Below are 27,750 nucleotides of genomic sequence, written 5' to 3'. Positions count from 1 at the left end.
TCTAATCTCCACAAAGGCAGGGATCTTTGATTTTGTTCACTGATGTTACTAACCACCTAGAATAGTACCTGCCACATTACAGGCACTCAACTAATACTTGCTGAATAGTTGAGCTGAATGAAAGTCAGTGACAGGGATCAACTGGAAGTGTTCTATGCTTCAAGTCTCTCAATAAAGGTTTAGAAGAATGATGTTACTTCTTGTAGCAATTACCTTTTAAAATCTGGGGGTCAACAGTGCTATTATTATAATTTATTAAGGGTGTCACACACTTTTCCAAAAATATATTTATTTTTAAAAACAAAAATCAGACAAGTTTTATACAGTCAACTTTTTCAGAGACAAATGAGGGGATTTCCACTCAGCAAAAGTTAAGCATCAGTAATCTCATGCAGAAATATTTCTCTGCAGGAGGTAAAACATTCTGCTTCACTGCAAGCACTCAATTCTCTAAATCTTGTTTGTACTTCTGCCATCATTCTACTCCATCCCAGGGTTCTGGCATGCAAGATAATCTGCCTCTAAAATTCGAAACTTCCAAATTGAGATGAACGATTATTGGGCTTGGGTTGGGGTTTATAACCAATTCGATCATTAATCATTTGTTCCCGGCTCTTGGGGTCACTGCTGAGCCCAATGGCACCTTCTCCATCACTGATTCCTACGACGTCCACTTCTTCCTTTTGCTTCTTACGGGTCTGAAAGTATAAAAGTCTTAGGATTAAGGCAATGTTCTTTCCATTAGCAGACAATTATTTGGCACCTACCATGCACTAGGCATAGGGTAAAAGATGGGATTAGGGCCTTCAGAACAGTAAGCTGAAATCCTAAATTGAAATAAAATCCTAGGTTGAAATGGATAATAGCAGTACAAGGGGGATATAAGGACACAGTGAGAAAAGAGACAACCCCTACCCTTCCAGATGTCACAGCCTAACAGGGAAATAGGAAAATAGACAATGGCAACACAGAGTGATCATAGCTATGACACAGGAAAGTCCACACTGCCAAAGAAACCGAAAGAAGACGTGAGGAGTTGGGTATGTCGTGGCAAAGCTTCAGAGCAGAAAGCTGTGATTAGAAAGATAAATAATATATGAGAAGATGGATGTTACCTGAACCTACTGCGGCCATCAGTTCACAATAAATGTAAATCACACCATCATGCAGAGGGATGTAAGTTTAAGGCATCGTGCGTCGTGCCTTAACTTAGTGTATGTCAGTTATTTCTCAACAAAACTAAAAAAAAGTAAGTTGGCAGACAAGGGGAAGAGAAAAGCGTTTTTTTTTTTCTTTTTTTAAGATTTATTTTTAAGTAATCTCTACACCCAACACGGTGCTTAAACCTACAACCTCAAGATCAAAAGTTACAAGCTCTACCAATTGCACCAGCCAGGCACCCCAAGGAGGGTGTTTCTCATTGACACTATGAGATTAAATGTAAAAACAGAAATACAAGGTTTTATACTCTCTTATCAAAAGGCCTGAGTTTTGAGGTTTTGTTTTCAGGTTTGGCTCTTGGGGTGCCTGGATGGCTCAGTTGGTTGAACATCCACCTCTTGGTTTCAGCTCAGGTCATGATCTCAGAGTCGTGGGATCAAGTCCTGTGTCAGGCTCCACGCTCAGCAGGGAGTCTGAACTCTCTCTCTTCCTCTGCTCCTCTCTGCACTCTCACACTCATGCGCGTATCCTCTCTAAAATAAATAAATAAATCTTTTAAAAAAATAAAATAAAAATAAAAGGTTTGGCTCTTGGGGCACCTGGGTGGCTGGGTCCATTAAGCATTTGACTCTTTGTTTTGGCTCAGGTCATGATCTCAGGGTTGTGAGATCCAGCCCTATGTGGGGCTCTATGCTCAGCAGTCTGCTTGAGATTCTTTCTCTGCTCCTCCTTCTGCTCACGCATTCTCTCAAATAAAGAAATTAATTAAATGTTTTTAAAAAAAGGTTTGGCTCTTAAGTTACAAGTGATTGCAGAATTCACCAAGTCAATAATTTCAGTTTGAGTTTGATCATTCTCCTTTTTTTTTTTTTAAGATTTCTTGAGTATTTTTTTTTTAAACATTTTATTCATATATTAATGAGATACAGTCAGAGGGAGAAGCAGGCCCCATGCAGGGAGCTCGACATGGGACTCGATCCCAGGTCTCCAGGATCAGGCCCTGGGCTGAAGGCGGCACTAAACCACTGAGCCACTGGGGCTGCCCTCTCCTTTTTTTCAAGATTTTATTTTTAAATAATGTCCTCATCCAACGTGGGGCTTGAACTCACAACTCCGAGATCAAGAGTCACACAATTCACCACTGAGCCAGCCAGGTGCCCCTCAGTTTAATCATTTTCAAAAAGAGGTATTAACACTTATCCCATAACTACAACTATCTGACTATAAAGTTATTAAATAATAATGTTCTCTGAGAGAGTGAACAAATGTTTTATCTAGCATTCCTTAGAAGGATGGCTCGACTACTCGAACCACTGGAAACGCCACCATTCTTCACCACTTACTAATGAACTCAGCATTGGAATGCCAATGTCACAGTATCATACTGAACCAAATAAGGCATTACTTTATATATATGTGTGTGTCTATGTATGTAAAATGACCTGAGTTACTCTCTAGTTAGTCTACAATACCAATAAGTAACATTACAACAGCTTAGTGAAAACAGGTTAAAAGGCAAAGGATATTATCGCTTTATAAAGCCATGAGAAACTGAGAATGTCCAAATGGAATGAAATAATTTAAAAGGCTTCCCACCATGAATAACTGCTGACTGTTTCAGAATCCAGAGTCATCAAAATATAATTAAACTAATTTCAGTAACAAATGAAATACCAGTTTCTACTGGTTTCATTTTATTTTAGTTTAGGGCAAAACTGTCCCTCCCTAGGTTGCTGCAGCAGGTCAAACCCACTGGATAACTGCCTTCAGTAGAAAGACTAACTCAATAGTGAGCTGATTCTGCAGAGTCAAAGTTCAGTATGCCAACATTTTATGAGACTCATTACAGCTGAAGTTTAAACCATACTGAAAGGACATTTCAGGAGAAGGGAACCAAGTATGCAGAGGCACTAAGATTAAAGTTAAAGATAACTTGACGGTGGAAGATAAAGTGGAGAAATGAGCCACAATGGATCTTGTATGCCTTCCTAAGGAATCTGGACTTTATTCTCAGGGCCACTGAAGAATTTAAGTTTTATTAGGGGACATCATTTAATACTGTGTGGTAAGCTACACTTAAAAATACATATTGATGGGGCACCTGGGTGGCTAGTCAGTTAAACATCTGCCTTCAGCTCAGGTCATGATCCCAGGATCCTGGAATTGGGCCCTACATCAGGCTCCACACTCACTGGGAGGTCTGCTTCTCCCTCACCCTCTGCCCTGCCCCCTACTTGTGCGTAAGTGCACTCTCTAATACATAAATAAAAAATCTTTAAAAAAGTACATATGAGCTCGTACCATGATACCAGATGCTGGGAACTCAACGGTGAAGCAGACAGACATGTTTTCTACAATCAAGGATCTTAATGTAAGGGGATCCCTGGGTGGCGCAGCGGTTTCGTGCCTGCCTTTGGCCCAGGGCAGATCCTGGAGTCCCAGGATCGAGTCCCGCATCGGGCTCCTGGCATGGAGCCTGCTTCTCCCTCTGCCTGTGTCTCTGCCTCTCTCTCTCTCTCTCTCTCTCTCTCTCGTCTATCATAAATAAATAAAAATAAATCTTTAAAAAAAAAAAAGGATCTTAATGTAAGTGCTCTTAAACAAACAAATTATTGTAAGTTATAATAAATGCTGTAAAATCAAAGGATAAGTGCTTTGGGGTACCTGGGTAGCTCAGTCGGTAGAGCATACCACTCTTGACCTTGGGGTTGTGAATTTGAGCCCCACTCAAAGAGAGTGGGCAAAGACATTACTTTTAAAAAAAGAAGAAAGTGCTTTGAGAGACCCTAAAGAGATGGTGACAGCATGAATGGGAATGACACCCCTAATGTGGATAGGGTCAGAAGCAGCCTCTTAGCTGAAAAAGTAACATTAATTTTTTTTTAAGATTTTATTTATTTATCAGTGAGAGACATACAGAGAGAGAGAGAGGCAGAGACACCGGCAGAGGGAGAAGCAAGCTCCATGCAAGGAGCCCAACATGGGACTCGATCCTGGGACTCCAGGATCACACCCTAGCCTGAAGGCAGGCACTAAACCACTGAGCCACCCAGGGATCCCCAAGAAGTAACATTTAAACAAACATGAATATAAGAGGAGAGGAAAATAACATGTGCAAAGGCCATGAGTGATAAACAACTCGCCATGTTCAAGGAAATGAAAAACCCAGTGTGCCCAGGGTACAGAGGCCAAGGCAAAGAATGGCAGGAACTGAAACCTGAGAAGCCAAAACATACAAAATTTTGTCAGCCATAAGGAATTGAGATTGTATTCCAAGTACAGGAAACGAATTTTAAGCAGGGGAATGACATGATCTGAACATTTTAAAGATCAGTCTAAAAACCTGATGGAGAACGGATTAACAAGACAAAAATGAAAGTAGGAAACCACTAAGGACAAAACTGAGATTGGAGAAAGAAGTGACCATTACATGGACCAGGGTAGTAATGGTGGAGATGCACAGGGTAAATCCAAAGGATGAGAAAAGGGAGAAATCAAGAGTGACTCCTAGGTTTCTGGCTCATGCATCTACAGAGATACTGACATAGGGAACACTGAGCTGAAACCGGCTTGAGGAAGAAATCAAGTGGGTTTTTTTGTTTGTTTTAACAATATAAGTGCAGGAGGCTGAATAGTGACTCCCAAAGCTCCCAGGTCTTAATCCCTCAACCTGTAAATGTTGCCTTATATGGAAAAGGGTTTTTGCAGATGTGGTAAGGATCCGGAGATGGAGACATTATCCTGGAATACCTGGGTGGGCCCTAAACGCCATCATATGCCTAAGAGAAGGCAAAGAGAGATTTCATAGCACAACAGGAGAAAGCAATGTGATCACAGATACAGAGATTGGAGCCATGCGGCCATAAATTATGGAATCCCAGTGGCCACCAGAAGCTGAAAGAGTCAAGGATGGATCCTCCTCTAGAGCCTCTGGAGGGAATATGGTTGAGATGGCTTGATTTGGGACCAGTGATACTGATTTCAGATTTCTGGCCTACAGAATGGTAAAGGAATAGATTTCTGTTATTTTAAACCACCAAATTTGTGGTAATTTATTACAGCAAGCCACAGGAAACTGACACATTAAGTTTGAGATGCCTGTCAAGCATCCAAATAGAGGTTTCAAATAAACTGTTGGTTTAAGAGTCTGGAGTTCAAAAGTTAAAGTTACTGTTTTAAATATCCCTAAGGTTTTAAAAGTTCTACTCTTACCTCTAGATCCTTTCGAATGCTCTCAAACTCCTCAATGTCATCAAGCTTTAGTTCTAGGCGGGTTGGTTTTCGCCGCAGCATACTGTGATCAACACTACAGGCCAGACCCAGTGAACTATCAGCTGTTAGAAAAGCACAGGAGAAAAACCTGGAGGGGATAAATCTCAGCTATAAATACAAGATCAATTTGTCACCATCCATGCTAAATGAATGATCATAGAAAAAACTCATTTGGGTTCACACATAGATTTCGAAGTCATTAGATGGATGATTATTACATGATCATGGAGAGTTATGGAGATCCGTAACTCTGCAATTCCAAAAAAAAAAAAAAAAAAAAAGTCTTCAAGAAAAAGAAGAGCAAGCTGCCTACAAAAGAGAATTCTAGGCAACAATCACTTTAATCTGATACTCCAGTCACATTCAATGAAATATTCTGGCTCAGAGAATAAAGTTAAAATATCACATCTTAAGTCTGTATAATTACTGGAAAAGTATATAAGCCATTAAATTTGATCAGCTCTGCATGAGAACTGTGAGAGGTTTTTGATCACTCCTGAATACTAAAATCAGCTTATTAAATCTCATGCAAACTCCCTATATAACTCACCAATTCACAGGGTTATCCTCAGGGTCTAAACAGGTTCTAAATGGATAGGTCATTCATTAAACAAACACTTTTTGTGCTTCAGCTCCAGAGTTAAAAGTCATAGTCAGCCTGTGGGGAAAACAAACACATAAATAGAAAATTACAACATACTCTAGTAAGAACTCTGATGGAAGATAATGCAATGGCATCACACAGGCACCCAATCCAGTCTGGGTGGAGTGCAGGGTAGACAGGGACAAGGAAGGCTTCCTGGAGGAAATCTCTTAGCTGACTTATGAGGGCAGGCAGAGAAAGGGGAGTAAGAGAGAAGGAACAAGACACAAAGAGGCTCAAGAGAACATTCCTGAGTCTGAAAGCTCAAGGTAATGCTTATGCTAACAAAAAAAAATTTTTAAGGACAATGAAACTCCCCAAGTCAATTTAAAACCTGTTAAAGGCATCATCTTTATATTCTCCACAGCATCAAACAGAGTGTATCTGTAATAATCAGTCAGTACATATGTAGTTGAATAAACTGAGAAACCCAAATAAAGTGAGCACTTGAGGGGCGCTTGGCTGGCTCAGTTGGTTAAGGGTCTGCCTTTGGCTCAGGTCCTGATCCAGGAGTCCTGGGATCAAGTCCCACATCTGGCTCCTGGCTCAGTGGAGAGGCTGCTTCGCCCTCTGCCCCTCTCCTCTGCTCATGCCCACGCTCTCTCTCTCTCAAAAATAAAGAAAATCTTAAAAAATAAAGTGTACAATATTTTTTTTTTAGATTTTATTTATTCATGAGAGGCACAGAGAGAGAAACATAGACATAGGCAGAGGAAGAAGCAGGCTCCCCACAAGGAGCCTGATGCGGGACTCAATCCCAAACCCTGGGATCATGGCCTGAGCTGAAGGCAGATGCTCAACTGCTAAGCCACCCAAGTGTCCCTAAAATGTACAATTTAAAGTGAGCACTTGGAACACTGTGCTACACTTTTCCATTCCCATTCTTTACATTTTTTACTTGAACACAGAAACCCTGTGAATGCTGGAAAAATTACCTCTATTTTATAAATGAAGTTGAAGCTTTTTAGTTTGGTTAATAGATGTCAGCCTGCCATAAAAATTATACATAGGTCACAGGGTGAGGATTAGATGAGAATGATGTCAAAGAAAGCTCCTTTAAAGTACATGCCGGGCAGCCTTGGTGGCTCAGCAGTTTAGCGCCGCCTTCAGCCCAGGGTGTGAGCCTGGAGACCAGGAGTGGAGTCCCATGTCGGGCTTCCTGCATGGAGCCTGCTTCTCCCTCTGCCTGTGTCTCTGCCTCTCTCTCTGTGTTTGAATATTTATCATGAATAAATAAATCTTTAAAAAAATAAATAAATAAAGTACATGCAGCTATAGGGGTGCCAGGCTGGCTTGGTCAGTAGTATCTCAGGGTCATGAGGTCAAGTCCCATATTGGGTGTGGAGCCTCCTTATTAAAAAAAAAAAAAGAAAGAAAGAAAGAAAGAAAAAATTAGGGACGCCCGCGTGGCTCAGGGTGTGATCCTGGAGTCCAAGGATCGAGTCCCACATCGGGCTCCCTGCGTGGACCCTGCTTCTCCCTCTGCCTGTGTCTCTGCCTCTCTCTCAATTTATCCTTCATGAATAAATAAATAAAATCTTAATTTAAAAAGTATGTACAGGTATAAATTATTACATCTTGGATGTAGCTACAGACTGGAAGCATAGAAAGAAAAAAATGTATCCTTTGTGAAGCTTGGAACAGAACAGGCGATATTCTCACCACAAAATACTAGCACACTGAATCAGATAATATCTTGGGGCGCCTGGCTGGCTCAGTTGGTGGAGCATGGATGGGGCTCTTGATGTGGGGGTTATAAGTTTGAGCCCCACATTGGGTGTAGAATCACTTAAAAATAAAATCTTCCTTTTTTTTTTTCCTTTTTTTTTTAAAGGTAAAATCAAAGAAATAAATCAGATACTCTCTTAAGTCCAATGTAAACAAATGGTAGAAGAAGCCGAAGTTCCAAGGGAGAGTAGGGGAGGAAAAAATATTAAAAAAAAAAAAAAACAAAACCCTGCGGAACAGGTTCTTCACTTTTCTGCAAACTTTGTAAAGCTCGCCACTAGGAGGCAGTACCTAGTGATGGGCAAAGCTGCTCGCTCAGGAGGCCCAAGGGCAGAGGGCAGGGGCTCTAATCCCACACGCCAACCCTTTGGGACAACGAGCTTCATCTTCACAGTGGACGCTGGTTTCCTCACGTTCTGCCCTCTGTTGAGTGAGGTAAGGCAGTGTAAGTGCCTGGAACATAACTTGGCATTTAGTAAACGCCCAATAAACACCAGCTATTATTATTATTATTATTATTATTATTATTATTATTATTATTATTATTCTAATTGTCCTGGGGGGGGGGGCTCCGTCCGGCTCGAGAATCACCCAAACGTCAAGCATCTCCACCCCCGACAGGGGGCAAAGCCCTGGCCTCGCTCCTGTCCGATGCCGCAGCCCCCACCCCGCGGTACCCAGGCCGTGCAGAGGTGCCCGTGTGCGCTTGACAGGCATCGTCTCACTCCGACCCCGGTACAAACACTCGGCCGAAGACCAGCAATAAAAGCAGGCCGTGGCTCCCCCTCCGGGCCTTCGTTCTACTTCGGCAGCTGGTGGCCGCCGCCCGAATCCACTGCGCATTCAGCCCGCTCCAAGGAGGGCCCTGGGGCAACTTCCCGACAGCGCGGAGGGCGACCAGCACCCCCTCTGCAGCTGCAGGGTGGCACCCGCGGGCCCAGAGCGAGGGTCTCCATGGCAACCTGGCCCTCCGCTCCGGGCCCACCGCAGCCCCTCGCGGGGCCGGGGGCCACGGCAGGCCTCGGACGCCGTCCATTTGCTCCGGAGCTCAGCCCGCGGCCGCGCGGCCCGACGCACCTACCTCCTTCCAAGCCTGCTCGGCCTCCTCCCGGAACCCCGGCGGCGCCCACCGCGAATCTTCAGCTAAGCGAGCGGGACTACACTTCCCAGACTGCTCTGCAGAGTCTCGTCCGCCGCGTGCTTTTCTCCTTAGGTTCACGCTACTCTTGGCGCCACGACGCTTCCTTACTACGACTCCCGTCATGCCCCACGCCACCCACGACGCGGCGTCGGCCCACTTCCGGCCGGTGACGCAGTTCCGCTTTGCCGGGCGCGCGGTGGACGGTCTGAAAACGCAGAGCTCGGCTTTCGCCGGGGTTTGGCGGCCGCGGGGCTCAGCATGGCTTCCTCACGAGCCGCCTCCACGGTACGGAACTCCACTCACTCTGGGGGGAGCGCGGAAGGGGCTGGGGGGGCGGTTCCTGCGAAATAGGGTCCCACGGGGAACGGGCTAAGGCGGTGGAGGTCGGCGGTGAAAGGCTGAGAGACTCGGTCCTTAGAGGAGAAGCGTTTTCTAGATCCCGAAGTACGTTCCCGTGTTTTATTTATTTTTTTAAAGATTTTGTTCATTCATTCACGAGAGACACAGAGAGAGGGGCAGAGGCACAGGCAGAGGGAGGAGAAGCAGGGTCCAGGCAGGGAGCCTGATGCGGGACTCGATCCCTGGACTCCAGGATCACGCCCTGAGCCAGGGGCAGGCGCTAAACGGCTGAGCCACTCAGGGATCCCCCGTTCCCCTGTTTTAATTCATTTGCACCCCTCACCACAGGCCCGAACGGTAAATACCTCTTCCGACTGCTCCAAAACCTGAGCTCTAGAAGGCCCAGATTCACGTCTGTGTCAGACTTCTGCATTGCAGTTTGGCCTCCTAACTTCACATGTGTTGCCTTACGTCTGAAAACGTTTGAAATGTGCCAAGTAACTAACTTGCTCCCCCTTAACTCTGCGTTGGTTGTTCTCCTTGATACTGCCCCTGTGATGAGGGGTAACCTTGGAAGTTTCGTAAAACCCAAGAAGAGGTTGCCACGGAATGATGCAAACGTTCCAAAGCAAATCTTTGATAGAAAAGTTACCAAGAATAATGATGGACTAGTTTTATTAGCCTCTTCCCGTCTGCAGAACCTAAGTAGCTGGGAGAGACACCCCGCCCCCCAATCAGTGAAAATAACCTGAACTGGTGTCCGACTTGTCCTTTTCATTTGGGGAGAAAATAGGATTGAAGCTCAGAATGAGCTCCATCCTTTGGGGAAGCCTAATAAGTGGCTAGTATTAGACCTTAGGTTAATCCGTGTCTTTGATTTATCAGGCAACCAAAACTAAGGCACCTGATGACTTAGTTGCTCCTGTTGTGAAGAAACCACACATCTATTACGGAAGTTTGGAAGAGAAGGAGAGGGAGCGTCTGGCCAAAGGAGAGTCTGGGATTTTGGGAAAAGAAGGACTTAAAGCTGGAATTGAAGCAGGAAATATTAACATAACCTCTGGTAAGATGCAAATTGTGAGTCCCTCTTTATCTTTGTATTATAATATCAAAAACGTTAGTTAAACTTGGATCTGTGTAAGGCCATCCTTTGCCTACCCTGGTTAGCATCATCTAGAGAGCCTTTTTCTTTCTTTTTTTTTTTTTTAAGATTTTATTTATTTATTCATGAGAGACAGAGGGTGGGGGAGGCAGAAACATAGGCAGAGTCAGAAGCAGGCTCCATGCAGGGAGCCCGACATGGGACCCGACCCCAGGATCCTGCCCTGGTCCAAAGGCAGGCTCTAAACCACTGAGCCACCCAGGGATCCCATAAAGATTTTATTTATTTTTTTTATTTTTTTAAAGATTTTATTTATTTTTTTATGAGAGAGAGAGAGAGGCAGGCTCCATGCAGGGAGCCCGACTCAGGACTCGATCCTGGGACTCCAGGATCATGTCCTGAGCCGAAGGCAGATGCTCAACTGCTGAACCACCCAATGTTGTGAGTTCAAGCCCAGAGTTGGGCTCCACACCCACACTTAAAAAAAAAAAAAACAAAAAACCTCATAGTCAGTGTGCGTTTTATTTATTTTATTATTTATTTATTAGAGCATGAGCCATGGAGGGGCAGAGAAACAGATACCCCACTGAGCAGGAAGCCTCACTTGAGACTCGATCGCAGGACTGTGGGATCATGACCTGAGCGAAAGGCAGATGCTTAACCGACTAAGTCACCCAGATGCCCCAATGTTGGTTTTAAAACTAACTGCTAGGTTATCCAAAAAGTCTATAGTCAAGGGAAAGCCCTTTAATGGTAATTTTCTCCAGTTTACTAGTTAAAGTCATAGATATCCTCAGCTGGGACTGGTTTAGAGAATAGGTTTGGCAGGTGTTAAAGTACTGTATTTTATCTTTTGGATAGAAGATCTAGTTAACTCATTTGCTGAAAGTGCTTTGTACTTCTACTTTCTGATCTCCTCTAAGTTATGTATGTATGTAGATGTAAGGTTGTCAAAACAAGATGATGTGAGGTAAGCCTGCGTGGCTCAGTTGGTTAAGCGTCCAACTCTTGGTTTTGGCTCATGTCGCGATCTCAGGGTGGTAGGTTCTGAGCCCTGTGTTGGGCTCCCTGCTCTACAGGGAGTCTGCTTCTCCTTCTCCCTCTGTTCCTCCCTGCACTCCTGCACTGTCTCTCTCGCTCGCTCTCTCTCGTAAATAAATAAAATCTTAAAAAAAAAAAATGACTTAAGTCATTTTAAATGAGCTATCATTTAGTTTTTTGTGTTTAGCAAAATTTAATAAACTGAGAAACAATAAAGTATGTAATAAATTAGTTCCTAGAGGATACACAGACTGCAATTGTAAGAAATTATTTTCCCCTCTGTTTGAAGATCTAGTGATTATGCTGATATTACCTGTTCTTTTTATAGGAGAGGTGTTTGAAATCGAAGAGCACATCAGTGAACGACAGGCCGAAGTGTTAGCTGAGTTTGAGAGAAGAAAGCGAGCCCGGCAAATCAATGTTTCCACTGATGACTCAGAGGTCAAGGCTTGCCTTAGAGCCTTGGGGGAGCCCATCACACTTTTTGGAGAGGGTCCTGCTGAAAGAAGAGAAAGGTGCCCTTTCTAAATATTTTCTCTCTTTTTAATCACGAGGTTCTACTTTCAAATTTCAGTTACACCTCAAACTTTTAATAGAACATCTTAGGTAATGTAAATAGAAAAATCTTACTAAATTGTTTTTATATAGTTAGCCCGTGATCTGAGTAGGCTAATTTTTTATTCTACTAATTTTTCTTTATAAACTGAATAGGGGGGATCCCTGGGTGGCTCAGCAGTTTAGCGCCTGCCATTGGCTCAAGTCATGATCCCAGAGTCCTGGGATCGAGTCCCACATCAGGCTCCCTGCATGAAGTCTGCTTCTTTGCCTGCCTGCCTCTCTCTCTCTCTCTCTCTCTCTCTCTCTCTCTCTTAAAAAAAAATAAACTGTGAATAGGGTGTCAACGTGCAAACCTGCCCTCTCCAATATGGAATTATGAGTAAATATTTATTGGCAAACATTTATTTATGTATTTTTAAAGATTTTATTTATTTATTCATGAGAGAGACAGAGACCTAGGCAGAGGGAGAAGCAGACTCCCCACAAGGAGCCCGATGTGGGACTCGACCCTGGATCCCAGGATCAGGACCTGAGCTGAAGGCAGACGCTCAACTGCTGAGCCATCCAGGCATCCCTATTGTCAAACTTAAAATTTAGACACATACATCTCTGTCAGTGTCATAAAACAGAATGATAAGTATTTGAGGTTTATTATTGAAAGGGGGCACTTTGCTGAGATGATACTCCTCTTGTGATTTTAAGTTTGTGGAGTCTCTTCGTCCAGTCATATGCAGTGATGAGGACCTCCTTTGTCTTTCCACTCTCTTTCCATCTCTCCCTTTCGTCATTTTTTTCCTGATTTGCATAGTCTGCAGATTCAATCACTTAAAAACTTCTACCATATCTCATGTCCATTAAATAGAACCAGTAATACTGAGCCTATTTAAATTGCAAGAGAAAAACCCACTGTGTACCAACCCAGTACCTTACAAAGCCAGCCTGGCTGGCTACAAAGGTGGGAGGATAGGAGAGGAAGGGGCACCCCTGGGTGGCAGATGGTTGGCTGCCAGGAAAGACTAAAGGACAGAAAGAAAACCAAGCTCCCAGATGGGAGGGCACTAGTCCTAATGGGGGAGAGGTGCAGAAGATACTTGAGAAGAGTGGAACTTGTGGAGTGCACAGGTCAGTGCTTTCTCTACCAGAGCACAGTGTTGGCAGAGGTGCTCCATGCCATCCCCCTGCCTACCCCTGGCACTTGGAGAACAGTGACCCATGCACCCTGGGCATGACCCCTCTGAACCATGGGTGATACCCTGTCCCTCCCACCACAGTCCCCTTCCCCTTGAGGCTCAGCTGCTCTTCACTCAGTGTGTTGACTCTCTCTAAGCCCTTCCCCTCATTTGCTCTTTGGCCCACTGCAAACTAGCTAACCACTGCCACATCGAAACTGCTCTTCATTAAGATCACTAACTCATCTTTATCAAGACTAGCCCTGTCAGCCACTCCCTCCTTGAAACACTCCCTTTGGTAAAACAAAATCTTAATTTCACTAAATTTCCTGTTTCTCTAATTCTTCTAAGCCTTTTTTTTCCCTGCTTGAGCTATATATATATATTGCAGTTCTTTGCCCTTACTCTACACTCACCTGGGTGATCAGATCCACTCCCGTGGCATCATTGTGTATATTCTGATGACTTTCAGATCTCTGTGGCCTAGGTTTTCTGTAGGTAATTCAAACTGGACGTGTCTAGATTGAACTCCTCTATTTCCCACCCTTCTATTCTTGGAAATAACACTATCATTCACAGGTTTCAGTTGCCTCCTCTCCTTTATAATCCATCAGCAAAATCTAGTCTATTTCTAGATATGGACTGAAATGTATCTCTGGTGTGTCCTCTTTTCTCTACCTTCATTGCTTTCACACCTGGATTGTTGTAGTAGCCCCACACATGTTGTGTTAATTGCTTGCTTAAAATCCATCAGTGTCTTCTTATTAAACATAGAGTAAAAAACTGCTGATCGTGCTCTTCAACTTCTTGTGCTACTCTTTCCCAATTTAGTAGACTTAGTAGCCTTAAGGGTCTTCCTGGAATAGTCAAACTCTTTTTCTGTTTTTCTACTTAATTTTTTTCTTTTTTTCCCCTCTCTTGCCTCTAAAAGCCTTTTTATTCTTTTGCTTTCAGCATAAATACCACCTTGTCAAAGAAGACTTTTTTTATCACCTGATCCCTTATAAAGTAAACCCCTCCATTATTGTCTGTCATGGTATGTTGCTTTCCTAACAGCATTTTCAAAGGATAGGCATTTATTATTATTATAATTTGTCTTCCAACCCACAGCAAAGTCTAACTTATTATCGTGACCCTTAGATGAACATCTTGAGTCCCTCCTGCCACTGTGTTAATTCAGTCCACCATTGAAAGTCCAAGGATTCCGAAATAGCAGACTGATTTTCCTGCCTTTATCATTTCCTCTTCAGTCCATTCTCTCTGCTTCCCTAGGGGATCTTTCTGAAACATAAACCCTCCTTACCATGGCATGAGGAGATCTTTGTGACTGGCCCCTACTTAGGTTAGCAGCTCTCTCTCTCTCACCAGCTCTTTTTTGGTACTCCATGCTCTAGCCATTCTGAAATATTTGTGATTCCAAGCTGATCATGTTTTTTTTTTTTTACCTCCAGACCTTTACCTTTGTTGAACCCTCTGCTTCAGCTGTTCTTTTCCATTCTTAACTTCTCGACCTTACTAATTGAGTACTCAGTGCAGGAAATACCTCCTCAGTGAAACCTTCCCTGGTTCTCCCTCCAAGCCAACGTTGGGTATTTCTTTTATGTCCTCCCTTAGCACTTAGTACTTAACCACTGTCATAATACTTAATATACTGTATTGTGGTTCCTTGGTACTTCCTGTCCACCCAGCTTCTCCACCCTACCAGGATTATGTTACTTGGAATAAAAAAACTGCCTCTTAGTCATTTCTGTACACTTAGCACCTCAATCAGTAGCCAGCACATTGTGGCATTGAGTAAGGTTGGCTGTCTTCACAGACCAAGTGGTAGCAGCGTTAGGGCTAGTTGACTAAATTGAAGAGGGTAATCGCTTATAGTTGAAATTAGGGAATCCTCAAATAAAGAGACTGAGTGATTAAAATCACACTGTGAGGGGTGGAGGGGGCCTGGCAGATTCATTCAGAAGAGCATACGACTCTTGGTTTTAGGATTGTGAGTTCGAGCCTCACGCTGAGTGTAGAGATTATTTTTTTAAATATTTTAAAAAAGGAAATCACACTGGGAGTTGAGACACAACAACTTGACTCTTAAAGAAAATTGTTTGGCAATTAAATGGTGAGAGTAGGAGAAGCTTTCTCCCTTCTTAAAACATACTTTTCACAATCTCATTTAAATTCTGATCTTTTCTGTTACAGGCTGAGAAATATCCTATCAGTGGTTGGTACTGATGCCTTAAAAAAGACCAAAAAAGATGATGAGAAATCTAAGAAGTCCAAAGAAGAGGTAAAAATTGTCTTCGGCTTCACAGTATGAAAGTGAAGGAAATGAAGGGTTGCTTCTTTCATTTTCTGTTTTCAAGGTTTGCTTTGCCAGGGGAAGGTAATGTGAGGATTCCACCATTCAGGAATAGTTGTTGGCAGTAGTTCGTGGTTCCTGTATAGGTATAAGTGAATATAAGTGAGTTTCCTATTCAGCATAAAAACCATAGCATTTCTGGTATAACTTTTAACAGGGAACCAGAAGCCATCCTTTTTTTTGTTTGTTTGTTTGTTTTGTACTGAATACACAATCTTTTATTTTTCTTTAAATTTGGAGTTTAATTATACAAAGATGTGAAGTCAAGTTTTGTAACCTAAAAATATTTACTTATTAAAACTATATTAATACTTTCATAAACTATACAAAAAAGATAATGAGACAAACATGTGCATTTATAGAACTGCATGTCAGTCATGCCAGATCCCTGGGGAGGGAATTCCCAGCACGACCTCATCCGTCTGTGAAGGCACAGAGCAATCCTTGTTTGGGCATACACATTCAATTACTTGTCCAGTATGATCTGCACTCTACTTCTTGATGGTTTCCTTTTGTTATGAATGTGTATGTCCAGTTGTCTGCTTCTTAGAGCAGACATTTACCTTCCTCATCCACCAGCCATTGGAGGAGGACTAGGGCCACGTAGATGATTAATTCAACCCATTCTTCTGGGAGGGTTTCCTGGTGGCCCTCTTCCATCATCATATCTGGAATCAGAGGAGTTTCCATAGCCTCTTCTCTTTTTCACATCTTGCTGAAGCAGAGTTTTAAAAAAACAAAACCACGAACTCTGCTATTCCCCAGAAGAAGTCTGTTATCAAAGATAATCTCCATGGGGACTGACTCCGGCTGTCCAACACTTGTCCGTTCGAGATGTAAACCATCTTTGCCCCCTCGGTCCCCACTTCTCCAGAAGCCATCCTATAAGAGTTCATAAAAACACTATAGAAAGTACACATCCCAAAAAAAAAAAAAAAAAAATACACATGCCTGATTTCATCCTATTACCGAATCGATTCACCTTTTTTTTCCTGGGCAGTTACAATAGAGAATTGACAGCTATGAGAGGGGCAGGAATGCTTCAGACTTAACATTAATATTTCTGCTCTTAATTTCACTTTCAGTATCAGCAAACCTGGTATCATGAAGGACCAAACAGCCTGAAGGTTGCTAGACTATGGATTGCTAATTATTCACTGCCCAGGTAAAGAGAGCCTCTCAAAAGGAGAAAGCAGCATATTTTTTTTATGTTTTCTCTCAGGATCTGTTTTCTCAAGACTGCAGTTACATGAAATTGAGTGGTAGGGATACTCATATGGACCTTTTTTTTCCAACCTGTTTGCTCCTGGTAATAGTGTGTCTGTGTCTACAGGGCAATGAAACGCCTGGAAGAGGCTCGTCTCCATAAAGAAATTCCTGAGACAACTAGGACCTCCCAGATGCAAGAGCTCCACAAATCTCTCCGGGTAAGATGTCCTCAGTGATTTCCAATATAGTAAGGGCTCTTAAATATTCAGTAGGTTTCCTACTTTGGCCTGCCTCTTGAAAGGTAAAGGCAACTGCTTACACTTGCTATTTGCAAGGAGCCATCAGTGAGTATGGTGGGAACCCACTATGCTTAGTACTCAGCGTACTCAGCAGAAGCCTTGGTTCTGCTTTTTAATTCTCTTTTAATATTTCAGAGCTGTACTCAGCTCTCTCCGTGGGTTTCTTGTGTATGTTGAGCTGACACAGAAGCTAGTGATACTACGAGTGTAAGACCACATGCTAGAATTCAAAATAAGCCTTAATTCCATCCATGAAAGTAAGTGTCTCTTAACAAAAGAAGCATAGGGACGCCTGGGTGGGTCAGCAGTTAAGCATCTGCCTTCAGCTCAGGGCATGATCCTGGGATCTGGGATCGAGCCCCACATCAGGCTCCTTACAGGGTGCCTGCTTCTCTCTTTGCCTGTGTTTCTGCCTCGCTGTCTGTGTCTCTCATGAATAAATAAAATCTTAAAACAAGAGAAGTATAAAAGAATCTTGGGGGTGGTGGGCTAAAACCAGAAAGTTGGTTTTTTCTTGGTTGTGGGAAAGCCAAAAAAAACTCTGGGATTAGCCTATTAATGATTACTGTTTGTCTTTTTTTTTTTTTTCTTTTTTTAAGTCTTTGAATAATTTCTGCAGTCAGATTGGGGATGATCGGCCTATCTCCTACTGCCACTTTAGTCCTAATTCCAAAATGCTGGCCACAGCTTGTTGGTAAGTCCCATTTAAGTGGAGGGCAGATTCAAGGAAGGAAAAAGTCAGTCATTTATATGTCATTGTCTCGCTTCTCATGCATGATCACACCAAACCAGAGATGCCAGTGCTCAGTTGTTATATTATACAAGATAGTCTACGCTTAGCCATCCTTTCTGTACACAGGGGACTCCAGAGACCTATGACATGTCAGTCATGTTCTTGACACTAGCATCTTGGAACAGATACATAGGGAGTTTATTGATTGACCAGTTTCCATGCTTCAATATAGCTTTTCTTTTTTAGTTAGGTAACCCAGGCAGGATACTCGGGAAGCTTCAGTTTCCTTATCTGTAAAGTAGGCTGAGATGATGTTGTAAACCGTTTTACCTTAATAGAGCATGGTATGTGGTAGGGACTCAGTAAACATGAATTATTTTTCTTTGTTTTCTAGTTATTGCCACATATGCAGAAAACTCTTAGGATGTAATAACTTTGGGGTTTTTTGTTCCTATTTAGTTATTTTGGTGGGACATGCCCATTTAGTGAGAAGGGAAGCTTCCTAATGTTTGCAGAGGAACTACTTGACTAGGTAGAAATTGACACCAGTTCAGGAGAAAGCCAACGACCTCGCATCCCTCCATCTCTTCCTCTCTTAAAAATAGAAATAGTCATTCCTACTATATTCTGTACTTCATATGTTTGCTATCAGGATCATTTGAGGTGTTAGGAAAGTAATTTGTTGGAAATTCCCTGAAATTAAACGTCCTTAAAAAAAATATTAAGTATTTTGTTAGCAGCAAAATGCTATTCCTTTTTTAAGGAGATAGTATCGTTATTAATATTGTTGATAATGTAATGCATCCTACCTTCCCTCACCAATCAATCCAAACATTAAGGAGAATAGCAACTTGTACTAGATTAACTGTAGTCCTATAGAGGCTCTTGGCTGCATGAGACATGGATTAGCTTTCTTCTATGAACCATCGAACGAGAAGCCCACTAGTTTTCTCTTCCTGTGTGCCACTGTAAAATTTACTGGGGGCGAGAAAAGATTGTCCTTTAGGAATGTCACCAAGGTACCTTTTCCTTCCCAGACCAACCCTGGCTGAGATGCTTTCCTTTGTATTTGTTAGGAGTGGGCTTTGCAAGCTCTGGTCAGTTCCCGATTGCAATCTGCTTCACACCCTCCGAGGTGAGTTAGAATCTTGTTTAAATCTCACTTTTTCCCAATGTGAACCCTGTCAAACTGTAAAACTTTTAATACCCTACTTGACCCTTAGACCCAGTACACACAAGATTCATTCTTGACTTGAAATAACTTGGTTGGGTTCTCTGTCTAGCCACACTGTGGCATTGTGCAATCTCTGAGCCAAAAAAAATAAAGGTTGTATGTGTTTTGTTTTTTTCAAATGTAATTTAAAATAGTTTTTTTTTTTTTTTTAATAATTTAGTAGTCACTTCAAACCTTATTGGTCTACGTGTTCCCTAATATGTATTGTATTATGCATCGTAGTCTGTTTTCACACATAAAGTGGTGGGAACCCTTTAACATTGATATCTTATACCCCTTCAGGCCATAACACAAACGTAGGCGCAATTGTATTCCATCCAAAATCCACCGTGTCCTTGGACCAAAAAGATGTCAATCTGGCCTCTTGTGCTGCTGATGGTTCTGTGAAGCTTTGGAGCCTTGACAGGTGAACGTTACTGATCTGCTTATACTTCAGTCACTAAAGTAAATAGTTGCTCGATTGGTCCTTAGGACCTGAAAATCTGGCATCTAACCCCAGCAATGGTCTAAGAGTCCAGGGAACTTGCTGTGAACATAGAATGTGGGATTTCTTTCTTGACCGCTTCTCAGCGGAGGAGTTCGTGTCAGGTCTTTCATGTTTGTTAACTTTGGACCTAGATTTTTGCCTCCAACATAGTGGCCATTGTTTTCCCAGTCCAGTTATTCTGGAAAAATCTATTTACACCTCCTGTGCAGTACACTGACTTGGAGAAATGCATTATTTGGTAGATTGACTAAAGATAATATTCTTGGCAGCACATTGGCTTCTAGCAAACGGCCGTAGGGGAGAGGACAGTGAAGTTCTGAGGCATTATTGCTAAGGAAGTGATGTCTCCTCCCACCAACATTCTCCTTTACCTAGGCTGTATTTTCCCATCACAATAGTCTGGGGTGTTTTTAATGTGTTTATGATTATTGTCTTCCAAGAAATATGTGAAAGCACTGTGTTGGCTAAAATCTGAATTCAGTTGCTTAGTTTTTCTTTGGGAAAGCACATGCAACTTTTCTGCCAGGTTTTTGTACAAAAGCTAATTAGTGTCTCTACTCTTTGCCAGACAGGGTCTTACCATGAGCACAGCGAGTTTTAATTGGCCTTGGTATCACTTAGCAATATTTGTTCCCCTAGGGCTTTGATTAGCTGTATGTATGCACATTGACAAAGTTCCCTTTTTAATTGCCCTCTTTAGGGTTCGTGTTTACTTCCTTTCATCACTGGTGTTTCAATTTTTTTTTTCTGTGGTTACTGGGGAGTAGAATTTAATGGCCACCAAAGGAAACTAAGCCTCTATTTAGGAGTTCCTTTTTTCCTGTGGATTCTACAACAAGCTAAAGTTTGAGAAAAACTTATCTGTAATTCACTCATACCAAAACTAGTTGATTTCTGTAGCTTTACATACCCATCAAAATAAGTTTTTTTCCTGGAATCTCAGCACTCTTTTGGCATAAAGAGACTTTTGGTTGTCTGATTTATCTTTTATTTCCTCTAACACTAAATGATAATAGCGTTGAGCGTTGATTAACATATTGAATTGAGATATAGAAAGATAGTGTTTCTTGAAGTGCTATGGGCAGTTTTGCCGTGTGAGCACATGAAATACTCCCAAGTATTTTCAAGATTTTGGGAAATGACATAAAATGTTGTTATCTCTGTATTTCTTTTTTTTTTTTTCAGGCCCTGCATTTTTTTTTTTTAAGATTAATTTATTCATGAGAGAGACAGTCAGAGGCATAGGCAGAGGGAGAAGCAGGCTCCCTTCAGAGATCCCGATGAGGGACTCAATCCTGGAATCTCGGGTCACTCTCTGAGCCAAAGGCAGATGCTCAACCACTGAGCCATCCAGGTGTCCCTAAGCCCTGCATTCTTAACAAAGAATGAGTTTACAGTTCAGCCTCTTAAATCATACAGAATGGGTGCATCTGTCACAACAGTTAATAAATTCAATGAATATTTATGACTGTGAAATAATTTACTTACATATATTTGATTCTTTTCCAGTGACGAGCCAGTGGCGGACATTGAAGGCCATACAGTGCGTGTGGCACGTGTAATGTGGCATCCATCAGGACGTTTCTTGGGCACCACCTGGTAAGACATCCTCTTATTGTTCTATCCATACAGGCCCATGGCATCTTGTTAATCCTTAGGACTAACTGCCAAGGAAATTTTAAGAACAGAGATCTTCAAGTAAGATTTTCTTGGACTTCAATAAATCAGAATCAGAAGAGAATATATTGTAAAGTTAGGACCAAGTGGATTTGCTTTTAAATTGCAGTTAATCTGAAATTTCATTTATTAATTGCCAGAAAACTAGAATTTTTAGTCTTTTTTGACCAGTACTAATGGTGTTTTGTAGGTTTTTTCCCCTCTCACACATTGTATTATAATCTCTCTGCTTATAAATTGGTCTCCCGGGCAGCCCCGGTGGCACAGTGGTTTAGCGCCGCCTGCAGCCTAGGGCGTGATCCTGGAGACCATGGGTCGAGTCCCACGTCAGGCTCTCTGCATGGAGCCTGCTTCTCCCTCTGCCTGTGTCTCTGCCTCTCTCTTTCTCTCTCTCTCTCTCTCTCTCTGTTTCTATGAATAAATAAATAAATTATCAAAAAAATTTTTAAAAAATTAAAAAAAATAAATTGGTCTCCCTTTCTGGGGTGCCTGGCTGGCTTAGCCGGTAGAGCATGCGACTCTAGATCTTGGGGCTATAAGTTCAAAACCCACATTGGATGTAGAGATTACTTAAAAATAAAATTATCTAAAAAACATATCAAAAAACAAATCTGTCTTCCCCCCGTGCCCTTTTAAGATTTTATTTATTCAAGAGAGAGAAAGTAGGTGTAAGCAGACTTCATGCTGAGTGCAGAGCCGGATACAGGGCTTGATCGGGACCCTGAGAACTCTTTAATTAAAATGTAATTTACATGCAGTGGAATAGATTTATTTTCAGTATACAACTTCAAATGCATACGTTCATGTAACCCACATCCTTATCAATAGAATATTTCCATCACCCTTTAAAGTTCCCTCATGCTCCTTCCCTGTGGACATCTCCTTCCAAAACAGTCATTGATACGATTTCTATACTGTAAATTAATTGTTCATACTCTCTGAACGTGTCTGTGCCTAACTTCTTCTCAACATAATATTTTTAGGATTCATTTGCGGGGGGGGGTGGCGCCTGGGTGGCTCAGCAGTTGAGCATCTGCCTTCAGCTCAGGGCATGATCCTGGAGTCCTGGGATCGAGTCCCACATTGGGCTCCCTGTGGGGAGTCTGCTCTGTCTCTGTGTCTCTCTGTGTGTTTCTTGTGAATAAATAAAATCTTAAAAAAAAAAAAAAAAAAGGAAAGGATTCATTTAGGGGCATCTGGATGGCTCAGTCAGTTGAGCATCTGACTCCTCCTTTCAGCTCAGGTCATGGTCTCAGGGTTGTGAGATTGAACCCTGCATGGGGCTCTATGCTGGACATGGATGGAGCCTGCTGAGATTCTCTCTCGCTTTCTCTTTCCCCTTCTCTTAAAAAAAAAAAGTTACATTTATGTTGTTGCATGTCTCAGTAGTTCCTTCTTATTGCTGAGGACAATTTAGTTGAATGCCTCTGCCACAGTTTATTATCCATTCTCCTTTGATGGACATTAGGGCCATTTCCAGGTTTGGGTCAGTTAGAATAAAGCTACTGTGAGTATTTTTATATAATGCTTTTTGCATACATGTTTTTCTTTACTTTCTCTTGAATAAATACCCAAGAATGCAATTGCTAGGTCATGGAGAAGATAAAGGTTTAATTATTTTAAAACTCGCATCTGTTCTTTTCCAATTGGTTATAGATTTTACATTCCCAGAATTCTGATTGCTTCACGTCCCTGCCAGCATTCGGTGGTGTCAGTTTTACCATTTTGCATATTCTGTCAATTGCGTGGTGAAATTTCAGTTTTAATTTTTATTACTCTTACAACTATTGGTATTGAGCATTTTATCATCTGCTATTGACCATTTCTTTTGTGCAGTCTCCAGGTGTTTTACCTATATTTTTTGATTGAGTTTTTTATTTTCACAAACAGTTCTATTAGTTTTTCGTTTATTTGAGGTATGGGGTTTTTTTTTGGTGTTTTGTTTTAAGTTTTATTTATTTAATGGGCGCCTGGGTGGATCAGTCAGTTGAGCATCTGACTCTTGATTGCACCTTGATTGCACAACTCTTGATCTCAGAGTTGTGAGATCAAGCGCCCTATTGGGCTTCATGCTCAGCACAGTCTGCTTAAGATTCTCTCCCCCCAGGGGATCCCTTGGTGGCTCAGCAGTCTGGTGCCTGCCTTCAGCCCAGGGAGTCCTGGGATCGAGTCCCACATCAGGCTCCCTGCATGGAGCCTGCTTCTCCCTCTGCCTGTATCTCTGCCTCTCTCTCTCTCTCTCTTTCATGAATAAATAAATAAATAAAATATTTTTTAAAAAAGATTCTCTCCCAGGGTTCCTGGGCAGCACAGTCATTTAGCGTCCAACTATTGGTTTTGGCTCAGGTCATGATCTCGGGGTTTTGGGATCGAGCCCTGCATCAGGCTCAGCGTGGAGTCTGCTTGAGTTTCTCGTTTCATTTCCCTTTGCCCCTCCCACTTGTGTTCTCTCTCTAAAATAAATCTTTAAAAAAATTCTCTCGCTCACCACTCACACTCTTAAAAAAAATAAAACCTAAGCTTGTTTTATTAAGATTTTATTTATTTATTCATGAGAAACACAGAGGCAAAGAGACATGGGCAGAGGGAGAAGCAGGCGCCCTGCAAGGAGCTTGATGTAGGACTCAATCCCAGGACCCTGGGATCACAACCTGAGCCAAAGGCAGATGCTTAACCACTGAGCCACCTAGGTGTCCCAAAATCTAAATTTTATTTATTTAAGTAATCTCTACACCCACGTGAAGCTTGAACTGACAACCCTATGATGAGTTGCATGCTTCACCAACTTAGCCAGCCAGTGCCCCTCTACCACCATTTATTGAAGAGATTTTGTTTTCCCTGTTGAAATTGCTCTAGTAGCCTCATCAAAATCATTTGACCAAAAATGTGTGGGTCTCTTTCTATGCTCTCTCATTTGTTGCATAGATGTATTTGTTTATGACTGATTTTTGTATCCCCAACATCCAATTTAAAGCCCAACAAATACTCAGTGAATGAAAAGAGTTAACAGTAGAATTGAAAAAGAAGGGAGGCTACAGTCTCTGCTGGGCCATTCTGGGTATTCTTAAAATCGCCCCTGAAGTAAATTTATGGAAGTCCATGGTTTCCCAGGTAGCACTCAAGACAGATAATGCCTAGTTGTTGAAGTATTTTTTTATGCCAGAAAAGGATTTCTTGTTAATATGGTTATATGAATAGTTTCAGAAGCATAATTTAAGCTATAAGCATTTATAGTACTTCACACATTGTAGGAACTGAATATCTGCTAGTTAATTATTAGTTTGATTTTTATTGTAGCTATGACCGCTCGTGGCGCTTATGGGATTTGGAGGCTCAAGAGGAGATCCTGCATCAGGAAGGCCACAGCATGGGTGTGTATGACATTGCCTTCCATCAAGATGGGTCTTTGGCTGGCACTGGGTAAGCCTTCTTCCACATAGCCAGGGGCAGATCAATAGTTCACCTGTTACGTGTGCCTGCTTCCACGGAGAAATGGATTCAAAATGTTCGCTTATAAATTATTTTGTCAGGGGACTGGATGCATTTGGTCGTGTTTGGGACTTGCGCACAGGACGGTGTATCATGTTCCTAGAAGGTCACCTGAAAGAAATCTATGGAATAAATTTCTCCCCCAATGGGTAAGATCACCTAATCTCATGAGGAGCGGGAAGGGTTATTGGTCAGAATGTGTCTTTGTTTCTAACTTCGATACTACATCTGATCCATAGCTACCACATTGCAACTGGCAGTGGTGACAACACCTGCAAAGTGTGGGACCTTCGACAACGGCGTTGTGTCTATACCATCCCTGCCCATCAGAACTTAGTGACTGGTGTCAAGTTTGAGCGTAAGCTTTCCTTCTGTTTTGCCTAATCACAGGACAGACAGATTGCACTTCCGCGGAATGCATGCCAAGCTTTAGCTTAACTTAGAAGTGGAACAGGAGAGAATTTGGCCTTTATTGAAAAAGGAGCAAATTCTAAGTTCCTTTCCTCTACCATATTTTCAGACAAAGCTATGGCATAGCATGCTTGCTTTAGGAAGTAAAGAAGACTTCTATAATGCTTTGAGTCCTTTTTTTCCCTGAAAGTTGTAAGCACTGCATCCTTAATTTATTCTAAACAGATGGTCAGGGGAAGAGGCATAAGCCCTTAATATTGTTGTTTTTTCCCCTAAGTCTGCCTATAGTCCTTTTCTCCTGGAGGCCTTGTGGGAATGTAGATGAGAAGATTGGGCTTTTCCAAATGGGGAAATACCTGCTTTTTTGAAATCATATATTGTAGCAGATTTTTGTGCTTTTGTTTTCTTTGCTCTTTTGATACTTGAATTCCTCAAGCAGTTCCTCCTTCTTTTCTCTTAAAGCTATCCATGGGAATTTTCTGCTCACTGGTGCTTATGATAACACAGCCAAGATCTGGACCCACCCAGGCTGGTCCCCACTGAAGACTCTGGCTGGCCATGAAGGCAAAGTGATGGGCCTGGACATCTCTTCTGATGGGCAGCTCATAGCCACTTGCTCATATGACAGGACCTTCAAGCTCTGGATGGCTGAATAGGCAGGACCAGGGAAGAAGGACTCTAAGCTCAAGCTCTTTCTTAAGGGCCGTTTTTAAAAGAAAGGAATTGACCTGTTTAGTTCATCATGTTTTTGGCCAATTACCATGTATAGACCCTCAAAAGAATTGGATTTCCAGGTCAGCCTCCACTCCAGATAGACAGCCCAATCTCTGGGTGTTGATGAACTCCTTTCATAGTTGAAATTCTAATTCTCATCTTCAAGCCTTGCCACGGACTGTGTAGACATTGTTTTTTATTAATCTTTTGTTTGAATGCCCTGTTGCCTCCTTCACAGCACTCAGGATTGTGACTGGCTACATCTTTAATTTTGAAACGTGGCTTTCCATTACATGGTACATGCTTCAGGACTCCATGTGACCCACAGAGCAAGGCAGCTGAACTGGGAGCTAGTCTGGGAGCCCTCATGGAAAGAGGCATTTCTCCCTACACACTGGTTAACCAATGCCTTGACAGAACCTTTCCTCTACCTTGAGAACGGGAGATGAAGAAGTAGACCACAGCTATGCTCAGGGTTTGCAGTAAAGAAGATTTTACCTCTTCCAGTTGAGTTTGCTTGGAATGCTGACTGCATCCGGAAGCTCAGAACTGAACATTTGCCCTGTCAGAAAAGGTCTTCCTTTTTGCTTTCAGGTTTGGCATCCTTTGTGTTACCCCGAAGCTGGGCTGTTGTGTCAAGATGGCAATGAAATTTTTAGAAAGCAAAAAGGAAGTCGGTGTGTCACCTCCTTTGTGTGGGTGATTTAGGGGACGTACCTTTCATGGCGAGGTGACTGGGAAAATCCCAAAGGTGGTGTTCCTTGACATCGACTTTTTCTCTTTTTTTCTTTATTACACACTTGCTACAGAGTAAAATCCTATGATAAAAACTGTTCTTTAAAGACTTATTTTGTATAGCTGGACATTTTCTGAATCCAACCCATTGGTGCATGGGTTTTTTTTTGGGGGGGGGGGTTGTTTTTTGGTTTGAGATACAACGAAGGATATCAAATAATAGCTTATTCCAGTTTCTCTCTTAGTAAGCACTCTGCTAATAGTTGTTTTTGTAGAGACTACTGCCTTCTGGGCCAGACTCCTAGCAAACTGGATCTGAATCTGTAATTCGTACTCATTGGCCATGCAGCAGTCAGCTTATCCTCTCTCCACCCCAAGTATACAACTGCCGAACACAAAGACACAGTAAATTCTCACAAAAATATAAGAGTTTGGAAGAAGAAAAGATTGCATATGGAGCATTTGAGAAGGGCTTGTATGTTGACTTTTCCTTGAATGTTCAAAATAGTTTCTATTTGCTGTTCTGGAGAGATGGACAGTGGCTTTGTCTCACTCTGTCCTGCAAACTATGAATGTGAGAATATAGCTAAATAATCTGGTTTAATTTTGATTATAACCAAATAGTTGCATATTTTGAGTGTCTGTTAAGCTTCTCAATTATCGTTTCTACCCTCTGTTGGACATTTGGCACTTCACTATTGTTTAAGTATTAACGGGTTCTATTTCCTCCATCATTGGCTGTGAAAAATAATTTTTCTTTGGTACCTTTGTAACTAACAACAAACATTAGTGTATTAGCGTGCAATTTGGTTATAGTGTGTTAACAAAAGTTTTTAGTTTTTCAAGTTTAAGTTTTACTATTAGTTCCATTAAACTTTTTTTGGGGGGAAGGGGTTGTTCCAAGAGATTTAGAAGTAGCAATCAGATGAACACGTTTCATGTAAGCCTTTGGCAAAACAGTTCCCTTGGAGAATATACATTACTTCATTGTAAGGAGGCAGTCAGCTGAGGAGCATAAATTAGATGTAGCGTTTTGTACTCCTGGTGAGATAAATAGCAGAGCCACCACTTAAAAGAACACTTACTGCCTAGAAACTGCCAGGTATGTTCAGACACCTCGCTTAATCCTCCCAATCTTCTGAGTTAAGTGTTACTCCCTTTTTACCAACAAAAATCAAAGCTCAGAGAAGTAACTTGCTCAGGGCTACCCTGTCAGTGGTAGAGCCTTGTCTTCTGCCTGTTAGCTTAGGAAGAG

At 42.1% G+C, this 27,750-nt stretch overlaps 2 protein-coding genes across 4 annotated transcripts; one reads left to right on the top strand and one right to left on the bottom strand.

Annotated features, from left to right (window-relative positions):
* Positions 1-272: 272 nt before the first annotated feature.
* CDC26 (cell division cycle 26) lies at positions 273-9,018 on the bottom strand. Of its 3 annotated transcripts, none has more exons than XM_041761939.1 (4): positions 8,886-9,018; positions 5,984-6,091; positions 5,374-5,521; positions 273-698 (listed from the first exon to the last, which is right to left on the bottom strand). In XM_041761939.1, the coding sequence occupies exons 2-4, from the start codon at positions 6,034-6,036 to the stop codon at positions 522-524; spliced, it is 378 nt and encodes a 125-aa protein (XP_041617873.1). In that variant the 5' UTR covers positions 6,037-6,091; positions 8,886-9,018; the 3' UTR covers positions 273-521. The 3 variants fall into 3 exon arrangements, with proteins under 3 accessions (XP_041617873.1, XP_041617875.1, XP_041617874.1); XM_041761941.1 differs by having other exon boundaries at positions 5,374-5,495; positions 8,886-8,919; XM_041761940.1 differs by lacking the exon at positions 8,886-9,018 and adding an exon at positions 8,096-8,229.
* Positions 9,019-9,086: 68 nt separating this feature from the next.
* On the top strand, positions 9,087-27,246 carry PRPF4 (pre-mRNA processing factor 4). Its single transcript, XM_041761934.1, has 14 exons — positions 9,087-9,230; positions 10,170-10,347; positions 11,756-11,942; positions 15,348-15,435; positions 16,593-16,672; positions 16,841-16,934; positions 17,615-17,709; positions 18,825-18,883; positions 19,265-19,388; positions 20,979-21,068; positions 24,444-24,566; positions 24,677-24,784; positions 24,875-24,993; positions 25,509-27,246. Exons 1-14 carry the CDS (start codon positions 9,204-9,206, stop codon positions 25,700-25,702), a joined length of 1,566 nt encoding a protein of 521 aa, XP_041617868.1. The 5' UTR covers positions 9,087-9,203; the 3' UTR covers positions 25,703-27,246.
* The last annotated feature ends 504 nt before the right edge of the window (positions 27,247-27,750 follow it).

The sequence above is a fragment of the Vulpes lagopus genome, chromosome 7 (genome assembly GCF_018345385.1).
Source record: "Vulpes lagopus strain Blue_001 chromosome 7, ASM1834538v1, whole genome shotgun sequence".
NCBI classification, from domain to species: Eukaryota; Metazoa; Chordata; class Mammalia; order Carnivora; family Canidae; genus Vulpes; species Vulpes lagopus.
Note: the sequence above shows the minus strand (reverse complement) of the source record. Positions and strands in the feature narration are given on the sequence as shown.